We start from the raw sequence: 21,333 nt of genomic DNA on the forward strand, positions 1-21,333 counted from the left end.
TGTAATAAACAGTCGGGCTGGATTATAACACATACAGAGTCCAACTGCACTTTGAAAGTAATCGATGGCTTAGTTATTGTGGAAAGTGTCGTTTTAAAATGCTTGTGCTATTCAAAAGAAAACATGAAGCTTAGTCTTTTCGGCATGAAGAAAAACTTGCTTAGACATTCAGGTGTAGTCTCTGCAATAGTTTTTTTTTTTTTTTTCAGTGCTTAGTTCAAAAACATTTCTAACCTCCTGATTTTTCTCAGGTCCTGAGCCTACTCTCTTTGGCAAACCCAAGTTCTCGTGCATGAGGCTGCATTACAAATACAAGGACACGAGTGGATATTTTCACACGCTTAGAGCTGTGGTACGCAACCCAGAAGAAGATGGAAAAGGTTTGTTTCATGTTTAAGAGCTTTATACGTGAAAGGGTATTCATAATACCCATATGTTTCTCTAGAAAACACTTCCATAGCTCTTAAAATAACTCATGAAGGAGGCAACTTGTAGTATAACCAACTTCTCTGCTGGCAGAAAGAAAACTGTATGTGGTTTCCTGTGTGAATGCTAAACTGTTACTGTTTTACCAGAGAAAAGTAAGCATCAGATGTGGTTTTAAAGCAGTGCTTCCATCTAGAACGAACACAACTAGTTTTGGAATAATGAAAATCTAGACATAAGGAGAAAAGGCTTATAACTATCTTCTAATGAGTGGAAGAAATTTATTTAGTTAATGAAATCAGTATCTAGATATGTTCTTGTTTCTTGTTTAACTACATTAAATGAACGCTAATAGGGAAAAACATCACTCTTTACCTGGAGCACTGTTTTGTCAGCAAGGATTAGAATAAATATAATTGTGTTCCTTTGGCATATATATCATGGTAATGATTCACTTACACCTAGTATCTAGGGTTAAAGGAGAGTCTTTTCTTTCTTTTAAGCTTATTTGTAAGCTTTAAATCAGAGTTGCAATTTGGGTGTGGCTACTCTGGAGCTGGGGGGGAGAGTAACTTAATGAAGGAGCAAAGAAATGGGTCTAGCTTTAGATTCTGGAATATGGGGTTTTAAGTTTTTTTTAAAGAGTCTGACGGGCTGGTAATTGGATTTCAGACACTCTTCAGTGCATTGCAGAAATGCTGCGAATCACAAAGCAGGCAATGGGATTAGATGTGCCCATTATTGAGAAAAAGCTAGAGAGGTAAGTACTTAAATCATGCAAATCCTTGTCCCACTTTTGCTCTCTTCTCAGTGGCTTACAGTACGTGGTAACAGGTAAGTAGCTAGAAACCAAACTGTTTCTTTTAGTCATGTGCTAGGAATTAATTTGTTTGTATGCTGCTTTCAATAGTCACTATCTGCAGGTGCTTAGAAGTACAAACAAGAATTTTATATTATACATTTATGTTTGCATAGAATATACATTGTCAAATGTAACTAATGTACTGCAAGTCAGATCAACTTGACAGACTAATTGCGAATTAACTTCCTATCTGAACTTTTGATGTCTGTTTTATTAGTTCTGTAGGTAGGAAAGAAACCAGCAGATCTACCTTCACGTTGATTCCAATGCAGACGAGTATTTAACAAACCCAGATAACATTTCAGGTCTTATTTGAAGAACATTCATAGAAGATGATGTGATGTTTAACTCTTATAAAAAGAATGTCTTGATATCTGGATGCTGAGTACAGCATGAACAGAGTTAGGGTTATAAGTACACAGAACTCAGATCCAGTTTCATCCAAAACTAAAAATGTTTGCATAAGCTTGCTTTTCTCCTTGTTTGGCTGCCGTTCTGTGGCACACTCTGTTTTTTTAAATCTGATTAGCTTATATGGGTACAATTATGTATGGGAAAGATACTGTTTACTGAAATTCCAATCTCTATTATGGAAATAGGCTGGAAGATGGTGAATACTTGGTGTTTATAAATGAAAATGCCATGATTGTTCATTAGAAATTTATTTTTTCTTCCAGGAGGAGCAGTAAACCTCATGAAGACATCATTGGCATTCGGTCTCAGAACAGAGGATCCCTGGCCCAAGGCAAGAATTATTTACTGAGCAAGTTCTCATCTCTCAATCAAAAAGTGAAACAAACTAAATCCAATGTAAACATTAGCAATCTTCGGAAGTTAGGCAGCTTTACCAAACCTGAAGTAAAAGTCAATTTTTTAAAACCAAATTTGAAAGTTAATCTTTGGAAATCAGATAGCAGCCTTGAAACTTTAGAGAACCCAGCGGTTGATGCTAAAGCTCATGCTGAATCTGATACAGAAATGTCAGATAATGATTCATTCCACTCAGATGATTTCCTGACCAACTCTAAATCCGATGAGGACAACCAGCTAACTGACTCTCTAGAGAACATAGGGCAGACAGATTACGTGCTGCCTAGCTGTGGTATCATTGCATCAGCTCCTCGGTTGGGTAGTCGTTCCCAGTCTGTAAGCAGCACTGACATGAACATCAGCATTCACGTTCCGTCCGAGGTCCATGTCACTCAAGCTAGCCAGTCGGACTGTGAAGACGTACCCGTACCTTCTGCTGACAACGTGGAGATGGAGTTTGCTAAGCCTATGGATGTGTACTGCCAGAGGTTTGTACACGATGCCCAGAACAAGGTGTCGGACGTCTCGGAGGCAGAGGCTTGCTCTCAAGAGCCACATCACATGATAAATAAAACCAGCAATAACACGTGTAAGAAAGCAGAAAGCAAGGCTGAAACCATCACAGATATTCCTTCCAGACCATCCAAGCTGGATGTACAGGCTTCTGAGCCAAATCGGCTCTTAGCTGTTGAAGGGACTGACTTGACTAAATCTCACAGAAGCCCAGGGTCTGCATCTGGTATCCTTGAGACAGGACTTCACACGACTCCTTCCCCAGCTGACAGTAGCAGCAGCAGAGCTGTCTCTCCTTTTGCTAAAATTTGCAGTTCCGTGGTCCAGGTTGCTAACATCACGCAAGCAGGATTGACTCAAGGGATTAATTTTGCCGTGGCAAAGGTTCAGAAGAGCCCTGCAGAACCAGAAGCTATAAATGAAGTCAAGCAAAAAGAACTGAAAGAAATGTTTACACAATGCCAGACACGAATAATTCAAATTTAGTTGCTAATTTAAGTAGTGTCCTAGTTGTCTGTTAATACAATACTTAATTTTTTTTAACATCAGAGCTCATTGTAGCATGAACTGCTACTGAATACTGGGATCAAAAAATTTAGAAACTTGTTTACAGTAAGTGCAAGATGCAAATGAATTTGGTTGTGACCAAGCTTCAGAATTCCTTTAGGCAGCTGATACAAAAGAAGGGTAAATCATATTTAAACAGGTAGTTTAGACACTGGGTTTTAATAAGCATGCTGTTTATCTTAAATTTGTTGCACAGTTATTTTTTTGAGACTAATTTTGTAGCTCTTCTGACTTACGTAGAGAGTATTTGTACTACAATGGTTATACTGCACTTCTGTGACCTTACTTCCCTTGCACTGCACCAGCAAAATAACCTACTGGTAAATCATGTGTTATTTATTTTTGGACTAGTATTTTTACTTGTTTCCATTCAAGTTTTAGATGCAGCTTTCTATGAATTGTGCCCCCACAATGGGATCTGATGCTTTTTTTTTTGTATTTAATTACGTTAACCAGAAATTAAGACTTGCTGTCCTTTTCTTCCCACACTTCCTGGGACACTTTCAGTAAAGATACTGTGTACTGATACAATCACAAATATTAACAATCCTGCAGTGCAAATTTAGTTTGTAGATTCATTTTGAGGTAATGGGAAATGGAGCAAACTCCCTGTAATTGCTTCATCTGTATTAAAGCTGTTCTATTCCATTTTTTTCCAATTCTGAACGGTGGCAACTTGCTCGATTTTTTTGCCTTGGTATAAAGCGAGACAAGCCAGAAACCTGACCTTCAGGCACTGGGTGCCTCTGTGCTCTGATTTCCGTAGTCTTAGTATATGCTAACTGTCCAGATATAAGAGTCCAAGTATCTTTTAAAACAAGGCAAGTGTACCGTTTCATTAAGTCAGTGTTGACATCAGAGCATAGTTGTCATTATTTAATCAAAACCAAATTCATTGCCAGCTCAAGCTTTGCATACTTGCAGGATAAGGCTGAACTTCCACTCATGCTGGGAATTGGGTTAAGAAAACACTCATGTATGTGTCAAAAGATGAAACCTGAATTATTCTTTTCCAGAAATGCCTTGCAATGCCATTCTAGCATAGGACACTGTCTAAAAGCTACTGTAAAGCAGGATCTTACTATGCTGTGGTTCGTAACTCCAACCACCTTAACTCTACCACTGTTATAGATCCAGTGCCTCTCTGTTCTAGTACATGTACTGTAGATAGGCTGCACGTGGTGTTTAAAGAAACTAGTGTCATATGGGTAGGCTAGTACAGTGTCTTAGGACTTCTAGTTTATCTGAAATCATTATCATCTAATCCTGATGGTCTGAAACTTTCTGATTTATTTATTTGATTCAAGTGATGTGGGTTTGTTTTTTTTGAGTGTCTATATTTGTGGCTCTATTTAAAATTAAACTACTGCTGTATTTTAATGTGAACAATATATATATGAAATATTTTAATAAAAAAAATGAAAAAAGATGCTTTCTGGGATGTGATATCAAGACAAATGCTAATGAAGAATTCTGGGAATTTAAGTTTCAAGGGAGGGTGGGTTATCTTGACCCTTTATCTGGCAGAGCCAGGAACAAGTGACTTGAGTCCTTTATCCTTTTTCTCCTGGAGCTGTGGTGCTAGATTCCTTGCCTTAAGAGAAAAAAGGTCAGACAATCCGAAAAGTGCACCTAAAACTGCTTAAGCCTTTGTACTGGCAAAGCGTCAGGGAGTGGGAGAAGAAATTTGCACAGTGGGAGTGCCTGGGAAATATTTTGTTGGGAGAAAATTGGTCTGCATAAACATTTACACTGTGACTTCTGTGATCTAAACCAGTCCTTTTACAAACTTGTATGCTTGCAGTGTATGCTGGTAGAGTTTCTCAGGGCAGGGGTATTGGTATCTGTAATGTCAATCCTATACTCCCCACTGCTACCTTGAAAAAGTACGTGGCTTAGTGAGCAGTCTGGGGCTTATCTGCCTGGAAATGAACTCCTCATCTGCTATAGTGGTTCATCAGTTTCTGCTTGGTGATCTGAAAATATTCTTTCAGCTTAAGCCTTGTCTAAATATTATAAATAAGAAAGTTTTAAATAATGTGTCAACACTTGTCAAACCATTCTTTGTCACTGGAAGAAAACCTTAGAAAATGCTTTCTAGCCAGAGTTGTAGTCTTAAGACTTTTTTCTCTAGTCATTCAGTTGATTGATTAACATCGGGTTAATGTGGAACAAGTAAGATAAAACCAGGAATATTCATCTTTAGTATTCTATAAGCTGAGTGAGGTAAAAGGGCATCAAGCTCCTGTTTCTTAAAGTATTGTTGTATTGTCAAAAGAATCTATTGCTTAGGGGTAAATCAACGTCTATCACACATTCCTGCTTAAGATAGTTTTGTATTTCAAGTAGATTTGATATTGAGGCTGGAGTAAGCAGGAGCATAGCTGGATGGGGTAAGACTGGACTGGTTTTTACTTCTTAGCTTCTTTTATTGTTCATAAAAGAAGTGAAGCGCTATCTTGTCTTCTTTATAATTAACTAACTCACGCTACCCTGATTCTTGAAGCCTTGTCCTACGTTCCTCATGAGGACAGCCCTGCTTATTATTATAGTCTTGCTGCATGACCCTGACTCCACAGTGGACCTTGACCCTGCAGTGGTGCAGTCTTTCACTCAAACCACCCTTACTTGAGACCAGTACTGCACGTTATGTTCACACTGGGGCAGTGTGACCTGACAATCAGTGCACCCTGTGCAGTGTGAGTAAGATAGGTAGACCCTTCTTAATGCTTAATTGATACTATTCAAAGAATTAAAACGGTGCATTACTGGTAATAGAGTTATTAGGATGTCTCGTACAAGTAAATGAGTATCACCCCTCTCCCGTTAGAGTTATCTTTTAGAAGTTACACCAACTGAAAGCTCAGGGGAATTTACAAGTTAGTCTTTTCTAAATACAGTAAGGATATCTTTCCTAGTAGAATTTTACATAATTTCAAATAATTTCCATCACACTATAGTGTACATTATTAGTGTACATATATAGATACATTATTATGCTGCTGCTCAGAGGGCAACAACATGCAGGAAGAGCAGCATACAGGTTCAGCTACCTGAAGTCAAAGTCATAAGCTGTTTAGCAGAAACCTCTGGTCCTCAAAATTAAGCCGTTCAAGAATTCCATCACACTTATTTCGGAATAGAGCCTACCCCTATTTCAGTTAAATTTTTCTACTTTTAAAGGAAGTGACTTTACACACATTCAGTATTAAAGTTTAATATCAAACAATTTGCTCCTTGTTACCAATTCTCAATTACAAAACAGGCTCCAAAAAAATTTCATAAAATATGTTTGAGTGGCTGAACAGAGATAGTGTGTTCAGACTGCATGGGTAAATATCCATAACATTTTGGTATAAATTATCTACAAAAAAACTGGTATAAACAATATCCCAATTTAGTATGGGTTCCATGGAGGATTACACAAATTCTCAGTGACATCCACAGATCATTAGAGTTCATTCCCATTAACACATTTTTGCTGCTGAAGTCTGGCTTTACGTAGTGCCTCCAGTTGTTTTGCCCTCAGCCACCTCTCTCTTGACAGCGTTGTCTGCCCCGCACTGAGAGACAGGAACCTAAGTGAGCAGAAACAACAGTTACGAGCATGTTCACGCTGTCGAACTTGATATACCAAAAGCACAAAACCAGTTTTCTTTCATTAGCTTATGAAAGAGAAAGCACACGAAGAGAGGGAAGGCAGTACTCTGCCTTCAAATACTCTGAATTAAGAATCTTTTTTCTGTCACAGATTCCATCTTCCATTTGCTAGCCAGCCTCATGCAACTATCATCAAACTGCAGACTTGGTTTGTTCCTAGCTTGCTGAAAGCCTTCAGTCTGACCACCCTGCTACCCACCTTGCCACCAGCAGGGTTCTGTGCAGATCGTCAGCTGTTATGCTCTCAGGGTCGTTCTTGCGCATTTCTACGAAGTCTTCTTCTACCGCCTACAAACAACACAGCACGTAACTGAGCGGCAAAAAGGATCTTCAATATCAGATAAGCCTTCAAGGAGCTAAACACCATACTTATCCTTAAATTACAGGAGAAACATTGTCAGGAAGCCAGCTGGGGTAAAAATAGGCTAGCTCATCTTTGAAAGTAATTATTCTCAAAATGAGTTTTACAAAGCAGGATGCATTTGAAGTATACACTGAAATATGACTACACACCCTTGAATTCACATTCAGGGCAAGAAACTGCTTTTGATTTTTAAAGAAAGCTTCCAACAATCACTGCCAGGGAAAGCAATAGACAAGTACAATAACATTCTCTTAAGGTGCTTTCTTTGCAAATAGACAATGGAAAAGGTATTCATGAAATCTTCCATACCTTGGTCACTTCATCAGATATACTGTAGTCAAGCAGCCTCAATAAACTTAGGTAGATTCGAAATTTGTTCAACACAGAAGGGAGCACTGCTGTCAGGAGGCTGTTCATGTACTCCTCCATGTTTGGTGGAATTATCTGTGGTTGTAAGTGGACTTGGCAATCTGACTGAAAAATAAAATCACACATCATCCCTTTTCACATCATATTTTTCTATTCCAAGATTTATTTAACCTCTAACGCAACAAAACTCACTATTTCCCAGAACTAAAGTAATTTTTTAAAATATTTAATAATTCCATTTATGAAATCCACCGTGAAGTTCTTATTCAAGCAGGAATTGGTTTTCCTTAAAGGCAAGAGCAACTTCTCAGGTCATAAAGCTGGAAAACAAGCGGTCAGAGATGTGTAAGGCTAGGCTACGCACTTTTGCTAGGGTCACTGCCAGATCTGTTGCTCGTTATTCATACACCCATGCCCGCAGAAGCTGCTGTACAGGAAGGCTTTGAGAGTAGTTGGCTATCTGCAGACTTTACCCATTGGTGCGATATCCATTAGCAACTTCAGCCATTAGACAGTGCCATCAGTATTTTTTTTTTTTTTTTCCAATCAAGAGGCACGGAAGGTGAATCTCTCATACCCACCACTGCTCACAAAACATTTCCCCTGCCTTCTCTTGTCCCTGGAATGGTACGCTCAGTGTTTTAAGTAGCTACCAACTGTAATGATTCCCCAAATTCAAGATGACTTTGCCATACCGGTAGGAGTGATCGGCCCTCTGAGGTGATCAGAACGTTAATATTGCAGGGGAATTCCATCTGGTGGTAACTGAAATCATAATCCACCTTCTGCCAAGTTATCAGATTACCCAATGCTTTCACATTATGTACACCTAGAAAAGCCAGAAAAAATTCTCTGAAAAATGGTCTTCAGTGTCAGACCTGATCCCTCCCCGAGTTTTTATTGAACAGAAATTCTTGAAAAAATCTTGAAAAAAAAAAAAAAAGGAATTCTAGAAAAATTCTTGCAAACATTTTTTTGTGTGTGTGTCTGTGCTGTCTTCCATATAGACACAACCATTTATTAAGATGGAAATAAACTAAGGCCAGAGAAAATTTAGACTTAAAGAGGTGTTGAAGTGTTAATAGGTTTTCACCACTTCTACAAAGCCAGATAACTACTTACAGGGAAAAATTTTCTCCTCAGAAGAGGACAAAGCACTATGACTTATGTGACAGAATACAAATGTGAATTAACAGCCTAAGGAAAAAAGCCTTGCTGGAGAGAGATCATTAGATTGGCCGGCCAGCAAGACTGGACAGTTGAAAAATATATCACCTTGTCAAACTATTGCAGAAATGGCTTGTCCTAGGTGGAACTAAAACCGTTAGGTGGAACTGAAACCATTCTAATGGTAGTTTGGACTAAGACTTATTCAAATCAGTGGCCTCTTCCATCAAGTATCAAATACGCTGTCCAGAGTACTCTACAATGCACCTACACTAAGCAGGGCACCATCTTGTTTCATTATCAGCCATTTGGGGTCTAGGACAGAGATTACTTCCCAGCAGAGGGACTCTTGGGAAAACTAAGTGTAGGACTTTTCATTGAAGAGCTATTCATTTTGACTCAATACCAGCACCTCCAAGCAAAATACCAGAAGCTTCCAGAAAGCAAAAACAGCTGGGGAAAAAAATAGATAATGCTCGAAGTTGTCTGAGAAGGCAGCACACTACTTTGAACACCAAAATAGGATATGGAAACCAACAGTTCCATAATAGAAAATGATCACTAGGACACAATTAGCACTACTGTCTTTGAAATATAACATTGTTGTCTACATACACACTTTTTAATTAAAGAAACAAAAAGAAACACTCTACCTGTTGTGTCAAGCTGTCCTTGCTCAAGCTGAGTCTCATCCACTACAAGGGAAGTGTTGCTGGCAAGCTGCAAGACTCCGCTGACTAGGCGATTAGCTGTGTAGTCTTTGTGTGGGATAAATCGTGAATGGTTCATGTTTTCAATTGTCATTTGTAGGCGATAGGACTGTAACGGGAAAAGAAACGCATCAGTGCGCTTCCCCTCCTCCAACGTCCCTAGTAAGTAAGCACATTTTCTTTTAGCATGAGCTGCAACTGTGAACCTCCATAGCAAGCAAAACAAAACTTGTTACCATGCCACAGAACATATTTTATCCTATACATTTATGTTAAGTGCCTAAAAACGATTCCTAAAGGAAAATAATTCTGTTAAGAACTCAAATATAACGCCTGTATTGCACGCCTAGAATAACCAAAAAACCACCAATAAGTTATTGATGCAATATAATTACTATGGCCCCAAATTGAATTACTATGAACTTTCTGCAGAACCATATCCACAAACTCGGGTATGAACAGTAAGGACACGATAATTAAGTGTTCTATACATTTAGATAAATCAATCCAGAAAGGCAAAATAAAGTATCTCCATTTTTATCTGCTCTTTAGATGGTTATCAGGACCTTTGTTTAAGGAGCTTGCCTTTAACTAAGTTTTTTTGGTTGAACCAATTGCCCAGCATTTATGACTGAAAACATTACAAGACTATAATGCCATCGCTCTTACTGCTGGAACGAGCTGCTGGATGATGCGGTATATGTGCTCTGTGAAGACGCTGTTCCTTGGACATCCGCTCAAGTTGACTGTGAATTTTCCCAGAGGAAGCACATCTCGTCTTGCGTAACTGAACCAAAAGCAAAACAGGTTAGGCAAGCATCTGATTAGCACGTGATCACAGATACCACTCCATCTGAGTGCTGCGTGCCACCTCTGATAGCTAGCAGGGTTTCAATGCTGATACATACATAGTAACAGTCCTGCTTTTCCTCCTTCTCCAGCATCCAAGGAGCTAAATTAGGCTGCACACTGCTTTGGAAGGCTTTGCAGCATTGCACAAAAGCAGTACATTTACAGAGCTTGAGATCCTGTGATATGTTCTCTTCTCCTTGTGTTCTGTTGTAAATACTCCTTCAACCTTTTTCTTTCTTACTGCTTAATTTCCCTAATTATTACGCTTGTTTGTTTCCTTTACCTGCCCTCAGCTTTCCTCTCCCTCTTCTTACCGTATTTCTTCTCCCCATTCTTGACAAATTTCAACTTTTTTTTTGTGATACAACTAAGAGGGAAAACACATTCTAGTCTAAGTGTTAGAGCATTCGCAGTCTAACCCAAGAGAACAAAGTGCATACGTAAAAAAAAGCATACTGATACTGAAGTATGTGTATTTATATGGGAATTAGGGACAAGGGTTCTGGGCAGACTGTATACAAAGCCAGCAGAAAGCCTTCCAGCTGGTGATTATGCTGCTGCAGCATTACGACTGGATCTATGCTGATACTACTTGTCTTGCTGATGCCGAGAAGTACCTTGGTAGGTTTTTACCCATCAGTTGCAGGTATGACAAAGGTAAGATGTAGATTCCACTCACAGCTCTGAAATGACTATTATTAGACATCTGTGCTGTACTAGATTTTTCATACATTGGTTTGAAAACATCGTCTAATATATCCTGAGCTGGAAGCGACCCACAAGGACCCATCTGCCTGCCAGTTTCGTGAAGGACCACCCAAAAAAACAACCAACAAACCAAAAAACCACCACCAACAAAAAATAGAAATCAGACCTTATGTCTGAGAGCGTTGTCTAAACACTTCCTCTAGTGGTTGTTCACTTTGTAGCAAAATGGGATTTTTGAAAACCATAGAATAAGTGGTTTGTATACAAATTACATTTAAAAAAAATTGGAATCCATTCTGAAGAAAGTCTAAAATTAAAACCTAGCAAATAATCCATTCAAAACAGATTGCCTGAAGTTTCACACCTGAAATTTTCATGAGTCAAAGGATGATGCTCTTTCATCCAGTGACAGTTTAAGCCAACGTAAGAGAACATTAAGCAAATTCATTTTAATCAGCAATGAAGGTAGATCAAAATGCACGCGCACTGAGCTACAGCATCAGCTCAGGTGGCAAATTTCTACTGCTTGCTAAATATGAGTCACTTGAACTTATCATTAAATGCCTACATTTAATTAAACACAGTCCGAGACTGCACCTTTCTGTACCTTCTACTACAGAAACAATAACCACTGCAGTTGGTAAGTAAAGATAGTAAATGCCATCTTTGAGAAGCCAGTCGTATGTCCTACTCAACAAAAAGTTAGTGGTAAAAAGATTTTTTCCCTACCTCTGCTTAAACTTGTTTATTTTGGAGATTTTGTCCAACTCTCAAAGCAACACTGAACGGATACACCACACATGGAACTAACCTTTTACCAAAACTTTTGGTATTTCAGACAATGAAATATATTTACTGTGTCTATTACAACAGGACAACTTCAGGTGGACAAAGTACTGCTGGAATAATATTTAAACTATTTCTGCCACTCATTTGCAGAATGGTGAAGAACCCCCCAAAAGGAAATGTCTTAAAAGATGAATATATAAATTCTTGGCACAGAAATTCTTCAACACCAAAACACTTACACTGTGGAGATGAGATGCAATATAAGGTACTCGGCGGCCAAACTGTCTCCCAAGAAGGCATGTGTGAGGAACCCAAGCAACTCTGCTCTAACTGGTGACAGCTCAGACATGAAGTTAGAAACGACTGTTAAAAGAGCAGAAGACAAGAAATATCAGAAAACGTGCTGTTCCTTACCCCCTTTCCTCTACATAAAAGCTTACTTTCTGTTACAGTTAGATGAAGAAGAATGGTTACTCCAAAGCAGTCTAGGAAAAACAAACGTTCATTGGTTTCCCACTGAGTATCACTGGCTTTGGGTAGCAGTCATACAGGCCACAAAGAACAGCAGTTACTTAGGAACAGAATTGCCTTTTTTATCTTCACAGTATCACGATTCTTTACGCTGTATGTTTCTTATTTTCATGGTTATGCTACATTGGAAATCTAGTTTTCCAGCAATTCACTACTCCATTTGAAAGCAACGTAAGCAATCTTACGGCTGGAAAACTTGGTGAAGTCTTTGGGCTTTATCCAGAGCAAGTTTCATTTAAGTCACGTTTGTTTCAGAAAAAGCAGCACATAAGCATCGCATTAACACAGACATTTGTATCTTGTCCAGTTCTGTAGCATTGAACAGCTCCTCCATTTAGAAAGATTTAAACACAAAGCTTCGCTCAGAGGTGCATGGATCACTGGCAAGAAGCATTTGTTCACATGTGCTAGCAAAGTGCAGGTTCACATGTACATTGAATGAAGTCAAATTCAGATACTCACAGGTTTTACTCTCCTCTTCATTAAGGCAGGCAGGCAGCAATGGATTAATGTGTTGTAATTTTTGTGCCAAAATCACGTGGATTCTGGGGACTAAGGAGGCTGGAGGACTGTGTACTCTCTGCTCTTCTACTGTGTCCATGCACTCCATAGGATCAAGGGTTGAGTTATCCCTAGGAAAGGGCAGAGCACAACTGAACTTCAGAACATTCCACACAAACTTCTCCACCTGACCACGTGTAGCTGGGACCATGCCACAAACACAGCGTGTCTGCGTTCCCAACATCCGCTCCCAACGCCTGGCAACTGCTCCTGTACTCAAACCACAAGAACTGTCATCTTTATGATTATTATAAGCACCATAAATACTAAACCACAATTACATAACCAACAATACAGAACCACCAAAGCATGCTTGATCAAAGAAGCTGGATCCTATTATTTTCATAAAGTAATTGATTCTTATTTTTATGGGAAAAAAAATCCAAACCAACCAAACCAAAACAAGCGAACAACCAAACAAAACCCAACAACAGACCACATTTATTATTTGCTGCACCACTTAATAAGACGCAGCTTAACATGAAATGTTACTTACTGTTCCATCCAGCAAGCACCGGATAAAGGCTCCACAGCAACTTTTCAATAAATAAGGTAACGATCTATTACATTTGTCTGTGTATGCCTTTGTGGGATTTTCATATTCTACCTGGGTTCCAGAAATTGACAGCAAAATCTTCTGGACAGTCATGTAACAGCTACAACATTGGCTGAGTAAAAAAATCCCAGTATACCTAACTCAAACTTGCAGGTATTACCTCCTAGAAGTTCAGATATACAAGCTTAGGCCTTCCTGATGATGCCTTAAAAAAAAAAAAATCTCTTCCAGGTGGTTTTCATTTGTTATGTAGAAGCTACAATCCAAAAGGTGACTCTATCAGATTACGGTGAAGTTCAGTATAAATTTGATAAACTTTTACAGGTCTTAAAAGCTGAAAGGCTTCATGGCTTCAAGGTTTCTTCAGCAGTCCACTGACAGACTGCCATCTCTTTCTACTAAAAGAAACTTCTTCGTTTAGCATCTTCACATTTGAAAATATTGGTAAACGCTGCCACTTTGTCTATTTGTGACAGAATGACACGCAGGAAAAAATAAATAAATCTATGACACCAACTGAGCTGTCAATCCAGGATTAGCTTTCTGTCAGAAAGATGATAACCAAAAGCAGCTGACCAGGCCGAGTTCCTTTTAAGAAGCTGGCACTGTAAAGGACTCACACTGCACTCCTGATATTGTACTTATCAAAAAGATAAAGTTACCAACACGAATAATTTATTTGAAGCACAGTGGCTCAAGGCATTAATAGTACCTGTGTTAGATAGGTTGTTAAGATTATTTTAGTAATCAATTTCTTGCATCTCTCTGGGTTATATTGTATTTTGTCAAGTAAGTAATCACAGAACAGCAGGTGAAACCAGAAGTTTCTACCAGCAGTATAATATGGTACGACTTAATTAATGAAAAATTCATCCTGATTTACACTCGTTTTGGTCACTTTCAACATCTATGAATACATTTTTTTGTTTGTTTTTATTATTTTACTGAACTGTTTTTGGTAACAACTCTCAGGGAATTACAAATTTTAAAGGCATATTTTATCATTTTAAAGCTCTGTTCCCTATTCATTTGCTCACAATGTTAAATAGGCATGAAAGCTCACAGAATGTTTAGCTACAGAAGCACTTCATCTTTACAGACTGTACAACAACCTAGAAAATAACACATCATGTATCCAAGGGTATGGACGTACCAAAGTACAATGGACTTCAGTTTACAGGACTGCGGATCTAACGCTTTCCATATCAAGCTTTTAAGCAACAAAATTCATCTCTTCAGTGCTATTTTTAGGTATTTACACACCTTCCTGTCTGTATTAAAGGGATAACCAAAAAATATTTTGCCCATTAAAATAAAAAAACGTCCTGCATTTCAGAATCACACGCCAGCTAAGCCTTACCTTTCTTCATTGTTCACTATGCTCAGCACTGGATCCACAGACAGAATGCCATACACCTCCAGAACGTCATTGACTTTGAAACTATCCCAGCTCTCATACACCTGCCACAGAGGGAGAAGTTTTGTGTTGGAAGTTTCATACTCAATGCAGAATGCCAAAGAATTAAAGACTATTTCAAATACAATACAAAAGTGTCTAGCGTGTTGGTTTTTTGCTTGTTTTATCACAAGTTTTTCTTTAAGAGGGCAGATCCTAAAAGCAAAGAACCAGAAGCCAGCATCAGCTCCATACTTGAACATCTGGTAACACTTCCTTCCTGTCCCTCACCAAGAGCATCAAGAGCAGAGAAGATCCAATGAATGCTGTTGAATGATTTCAGCAATTTAAAGAGAGCAGTAGTGAAGAGAAATAATGCAATTATTTGTAGAAACAAGATTTTTGGACTTGAAAGACAACAGTGCCTATAAGCTAAGGACTACTTGCACTTTAACTTCAGATTGCCTGCCTTACTGGGGCCACAGTCAGGCTCATCATCTCTCTGCTTGTCTTACCTTTACGAGGCATGCCGGTCCTTTCTCTCCTGGCAATGGAAAATTTAAGTCAAGAGGAGGGGAGCAGTTGGGAGAAATGAGATGATGCCCCGCAGAAGCTTCAGTTTCTAATCTCTTTGGCTCCCCACATCCATGGATATCACCTCCGCTGCCTGAAAAACAGAGGATTCGTGGGCTCTTTAAACAGAAATGCAAAGTGAACAACTTCCTGCAGCAAGCAAAAAAGAATTAAACTAATTTAACAAGAAGCCAGGGGAAAAAAAATATTCAAAAAGCAGTATATTACAGAGAATATTCTGCCTCAAAACAGAAAAGTTTCACCTATTTTACTTCACCAAGATAAGCAGGAGTGTGCATGCAGATCCTTGTCTCTCAGTAACCAAGAAAGTCTTCGTAAAACATGACCAAACAACCTGATTTTCAAAATGTAATGCCTCAACTGCACCAGCTAAATTATTCTAAAGTTTGTAGGACTGCACAGGCAGTATCTTTCTGCATCTCAGGTTTAACTAAACACTTTTAAAGTTGAGAGCATACATCAACACAACAGACTACATTAAGAACCTCATTAGATGTTCAGCAGTAACAAAGCTATAAAAATCTAAGCTGCAATTCATCAGTCCAAATACGAAGACAAAACAGTCTAAACTACCTAATAAAACATTTGCAAACCAGTACAAATACAAAAATAAAACCCTAAAATTCAGCAAACAAACCACATGGACATAAAACACCAAATAAAAGAAAGCAATAGCTTCTGCATTTTCATTCCTTTAATTGGTCTGATAATTTTAAACCATTTTCTCTTCAAAAGAAGAGAAGAACATTTTTCTGTTCTAAAGACAGCTCGTCCAAGTCTTAAAAAAAAAAAAAAAAAGACCAGCATGGGTTTGGATTTTGTTTAAGTGGCATCTCCACAGAAAAGCACTGAAACAAATAGCTCACAAACAGATCACAAAATAAGCTGGCATTGCATATCATCCTAACTCAGCTAGTTTTGGAAATATCATCATCTTCAAAGGTTACTTCTAGCTTTCCTCAGGACGCTACAAAGAATCTGGTATTTATCTGGTTCCCTTACAAATTTAGATTAGTAAATCTTGCATGAGCTAAAAAAGGGAAGCCTGGAGGACATGTGTTTAGAAGTGCACTATTGTTTCCATCAAAGAATCATCTAAATAAGATGCAGTTTGGCCTCAGTTTACACAGTGACATCCACACACAGTAAGACAGAAGAAATTGTGATTTTCTCCAGATTATCTTTAAATCCACTTTACAGTTGGAAATTAAATAAGAACTCCTAAATTTCAGCCTGCTGCCATAAATCCCTTAACGTGCTGTCATTTAGGAAATGCAATACACAAGTGCTGCTGAACAAAATGTTTATTTTAGGAATCCTGTTACTAACTCTACGAACTAATACCAACAAGTCATACAATATCCAAGCACACACCATAGGCTCTCCCACACTACTTCATCCACTGATGACTTCAACAAAGCCACCAAGTTAGTTATGAAGGTTGCACTAACACTACTGGTTCAAACAACTGAAAACATTTCAATTTCTAAACATGAAATTCCTGCCAATTCTGGTAGAATACCCTAATACCCAGTCATCGATTCTTTGTATTACCTATATGTTGCTCTTTCTGCTTCGATGGATGCAGTTCCATATCCTCATCTTCCTCATAGCTCCTCTTGTGGCGACTTGGTGTGTAGGATGTTGAAGGACTAACTCGAGCTTGGCTTGCACTGATATAGGCGTAAAATTGAGGATTAAGGACAACACCATACTCAGTTGAGAAAATCCAGGCAAAATAAGCTTTGGTAACAAAATGTGATTATCTTATTTTGAACAAGATATTAAAATAGTGATGCAAACCTTTACGCTGATGACATCTCTTCAGATACGTAATTAACCTGCTTTAGAACTGCAAGGCAATCATAGGCTTTGTTGAAAATGGACACAACCCACCAACAACAGCACTAGCCCAGACAAAAAGGATATTTCTTTCACCCATGCTGATTCCCCAGGCACTGGAACGCAGTAGAATGTCTGTCTCTCCAAGGTGACTGTTTGCGAGGAGTTCAGATCAATTTCCTGCTGAGGCTACAATACCAACAGAAATGATGATACTAAAAATCTGATTAGAGCAGTTTTTTCGTTTTTAAAACTAATTCAATAGATACGGTTACTTAGCCAGAACTTCCAACAAACGCGCTATTACATTCCCATGAAATAGGGAACCTACACAGTCTGCATCTATAATGTTTTGATTCTAACAGCACTCTACTACCAAAAGTTAGTTGTTTTCCATAGCAGAAATTTTCAAGATTTTTTGTGCTTTCTCCCTGACCCCACCCAAGCAAAACAAATGTTAAATGCAACAGGAATAGCTGGAAGCCTGCTGAACTTAGAACGCGCATGAGCAGTTAGGAATAGTCTGCTGTCCAAACCTGAGATTTTGAGTTTTAAGAACAGTATTTCCAAGAATCCACTGATAACCACAAAGTAAGCTACACTGCACTTAGAAATTGCATCTTTCCGTCCAATATTTCATCTCAAAATTCATAAAACTTGTGTAACTTACCCCACATTCCGCCACATCTCTGTATTTACCAAAATGCAAAACCTGTCAAGAAGGAGAAAAGACAACACAATCATTCTGTTTCTGACAGCACCCTGAGTATGAATTATTTATATCAAAATTACTGCAGTCTTAAGTTCTTCAAAGACATCCTGCTGAAACTTTCATTTTTTAAACTATTTTTTATTCCCCAAATTTTCCAACAGAATTATAAGCAGAGATATATGTCATTGACACCATTTGCAATATAAGAACAGAATTACTATCAGATAGTGCCGAGGCTCCATACACTTAACTCAGAAACTAGAGAAATAGGAAGACTAGAACGGAAAAAATGCTAAGCATTTACTGAAATAATTGGTTTTTCACTTACACGTGCATTTGTGTTTGGGTCAACTGTTTCGTATACTCCCATATAAAACTCAGGATCAAACATATCTTGAACCATGCAGCGAAATTTCACTAAACTGTTGGGCTTCAGGTAATGTACGGGAACATCATTCAGCGATGGAACCTATAAAAGAGAGCGTGGTCTAAACAACTGGCATACCAAGAAGTGCCCTGAAGTACACCAAAACCATCACAAAAGCTGTCACCAACTTATTTTTATCTGGTACATCCTACTGCTCCTTTCCTTGGCTAAAACTCCTAACTGTTGCTGTTGATAGGATTAATTGCCTCTGACAATTCAGTGCCTTATCAGGTAGCACACTCCGTATTTTTTGGGTACTTTCCCCCCATTTCTAGTGCCATAATTCAAGCAGTAACAAAGCGCATGTATCTCAACATTGGGAGTTTCCGCAGTAGCTGTTAAGGGTAATAATTAGTGTTATCATACACTAACAGTTCCCAAACTCTTCTAGTTCCAAAACTAGAATCACAGAATGGTTTGGGTTGGAAGGGACCTTAAAGACCACCCAGTTCCAAATCCTGCCATGGGCAGGGACACCTCCCACCAGCCCAGGCTGCTCAAAGCCCCATCCAGCCTGGCTTCGGGCACTTGTAGGGATAGGGCAGCCACAGCGTCTCTGGGCACCAGTCTCATTCATTTTTCAATCCCAACACTACACTATTAACAAATGCATTTTGGTTCACTGAAAGCATACGTGAACTCTACAACAAATTTTTAAACTAACTCTTTAACTAGGAATTACTAAATTGGATTTTATTTACCTATTTTAATCTTATTTAACAGCACTTTTACAACATATTACATACTGGCGATATTGTAGCAAATGTAAACGCAATTTCTATAACAAAAGCCCACAGAAAACCTATATTTCAATTTCCAAATCCCTCACACTGAGCAACTCTTTTTCACATATGCTAACATGACAACAGAAAAAAAAACAAGAAACAAAAAACCACATTTGTATGTAGTATATCTTGAAATAATGGGACTTGCTATAAGAATAGTTTTCCCATTTTAAGGATAAAGTTTTTCTTGAAAAAACACATCTAATATTAAAACAGCAAAAAACAGAACCGTCCCTATAAGGAATAGCAATTTAAGAAACAAGACTATGCTCCCTCATAAGAAACTAAGAGAGCTTGCTTTTAGTTCCTTCCTTATGCTGCAAATTTAACACAAATTTGCCATTTATACTTTGATGTAAACTGTCTTTGAAATTTAAATACAGAATACTTTCACTGACAGAGGAAGAAAAATAGTTTTCACTTTTTTTTTTTTTAGCCCTAGGTAGAACAGATTTGACACTAGACTTTCTAACCCACTTAGTGATGTTCCAGGAAGCTGTTTTTGCCATGGTCTTTTAAAAAAAAAAAAAGTCACCAGTACAACTCAAGTGTGCATGCTTTATTTTTAAACCTAAAGCACAGCTTCCCTGCTGAACTTCCAGACCTAGGCCTGACCCAGCCTAATAAAGCACGGTTTTAGCAGAGAGTACTTTTTCCTCAAATGTGAGAGTCTAAGCACGTATTTCTTCAACCCACATGAAGTTTCCAGCGTTGCAGTAAAGGGTCATGTGAGAAGGGGTTTATGAACAGCAGCTCAGAAACTCGTGGTGTACAAACACTTACTGCAGACTAACAGGGCCGGCGTTAACGCTTTCAGAAGTGACAGTATTTGTCAGCTCCTGCCATCTACTGGATGATGGTACAAACAGGCAGAATTTAGCAGTTATGGCCCAGGGCAAAACAGTACACTAAAGTCAAGTGGATTGGCTTCTACAGTTTCAATTAGAATTTTACATCTTTGTTTTACATAGGTCATTTACATTTCAGTTGCTTTAATCTGTATCACAAAGGCCTAAAATGTAGAAATACGCTTATGAGAAGGAAGAGCTTCTTAAAAACAGGTCACCTGAATAATTAAGAGATAAAAAGAATGCTATTCCTAAGTTCCATAGCTCTAGGAGAATGACAAAAAAGAACCTTACCCAGTTAGTAGCATTATTTTCTTTTAATTTCTCTTTGAAATAGTCAGTTACCTTCTTTTCCCAATCAGAATTCGGAAGATTTTGGGCTACAAAACAAGACACATTTACATGAGCGTTAGCATCACGTAGCATAATGCTGAACAAATATGTGTTAACTTAGTAAGCAGTTCAAACACTTATGCGTATTCTGAGCAAATGACTTAATTTTAGACAACTTCAGGGGTGTTGCAATTGTACCGACTTCCTTATCTTACCCCGTTTTAGGCAAACTAAGGCAAACGCTGTTGGAAATGCAGAAGGGCTCTGAAACGCTGCCATATACCCTGCTAGAAACTAGAGGAAGCGAGGGACCACCTTCCGCTGTGCGGTCACTAAGGAATTCTTTTTATTTCACGGTCCTTTTCGTTAAGATCAAGCCTAGCACCGAAGAGCCCTGGCAGCGGTCACAGGTGCACGGTGGCCAAGGAGCCATGCGGGCAGGTACAGAGCAGAGAACTGACGCCCCCAGGGGCTGCCCCCAGCCTCCGTGTGCTCGGGCAATGCTGGCTCGAGAGCACTTCACAGCAGCACCGACACCCCCAGCCAAAAATCCTCCTCGGCTTTTTTTTTATTTTAAATTTGGGAGCCGCTCCCCGGGCCGGGACAGCCCCTGCGGCTCGCCGCCCGCCCCTCACCTCAGGCGGGGAGAAAGAGGCGGCCGCCCGCTGCCCACCCGCAGCCTCCGGGCAGCCCCGAGCCCTGCCCGCCCCCTTTCCTCCCTCCGTCCCCAGCCCCCGGGGGCTCGCCACCCCTCAGGGCAGCCCGGCCCGGCCGGCCGCGCTCACCGAAGATGCCCTGCACGATGCTGAAGGGGTTGTTGAGCCAGTCGGCCACGCACGGCATGGCGGCGGCCAGCCGGGAGGGAGCCGCCGCCGTCCCCCCGCCGCTACAGCTGCCACCGAGTCCCGCTCGCAAGCCCAGCACGGGGCTGCCGGCTTCCACCTTCCTCCT

General features: G+C 39.3%; 2 protein-coding genes across 3 annotated transcripts in view; one reads left to right on the forward strand and one right to left on the reverse strand.

The window, feature by feature from the left end:
* The window catches only part of INPP5F (inositol polyphosphate-5-phosphatase F), a 39,218-nt gene extending 34,611 nt beyond the window's left edge, over window positions 1-4,607 (forward strand). For both annotated transcript variants that reach the window (XM_083843473.1, XM_083843474.1), the window contains 3 exons: window positions 252-380; window positions 1,099-1,186; window positions 1,966-4,607. In XM_083843473.1, the coding sequence (XP_083699599.1) occupies window positions 252-380; window positions 1,099-1,186; window positions 1,966-3,097 (1,349 nt within the window). In that variant the 3' untranslated portion in view covers window positions 3,098-4,607. The remainder of the gene's footprint in view (window positions 1-251; window positions 381-1,098; window positions 1,187-1,965) is intronic.
* Window positions 4,608-6,379: 1,772 nt separating this feature from the next.
* MCMBP (minichromosome maintenance complex binding protein) lies at window positions 6,380-21,327 on the reverse strand. The gene is made up of 16 exons (XM_083843494.1): window positions 21,168-21,327; window positions 20,344-20,429; window positions 18,318-18,458; window positions 17,948-17,989; window positions 17,365-17,466; window positions 16,990-17,119; window positions 15,357-15,508; window positions 14,806-14,906; window positions 12,791-12,960; window positions 12,037-12,160; window positions 10,118-10,235; window positions 9,392-9,557; window positions 8,267-8,400; window positions 7,512-7,676; window positions 7,038-7,126; window positions 6,380-6,756 (listed from the first exon to the last, which is right to left on the reverse strand). The coding sequence occupies exons 1-16, from the start codon at window positions 21,223-21,225 to the stop codon at window positions 6,630-6,632; spliced, it is 1,905 nt and encodes a 634-aa protein (XP_083699620.1). The 5' UTR covers window positions 21,226-21,327; the 3' UTR covers window positions 6,380-6,629.
* Window positions 21,328-21,333: the final 6 nt, after the last annotated feature.

This window comes from Anser anser, assembly GCF_964211835.1.
Source record: "Anser anser genome assembly, chromosome: 7".
Classification (NCBI taxonomy): domain Eukaryota; kingdom Metazoa; phylum Chordata; class Aves; order Anseriformes; family Anatidae; genus Anser; species Anser anser.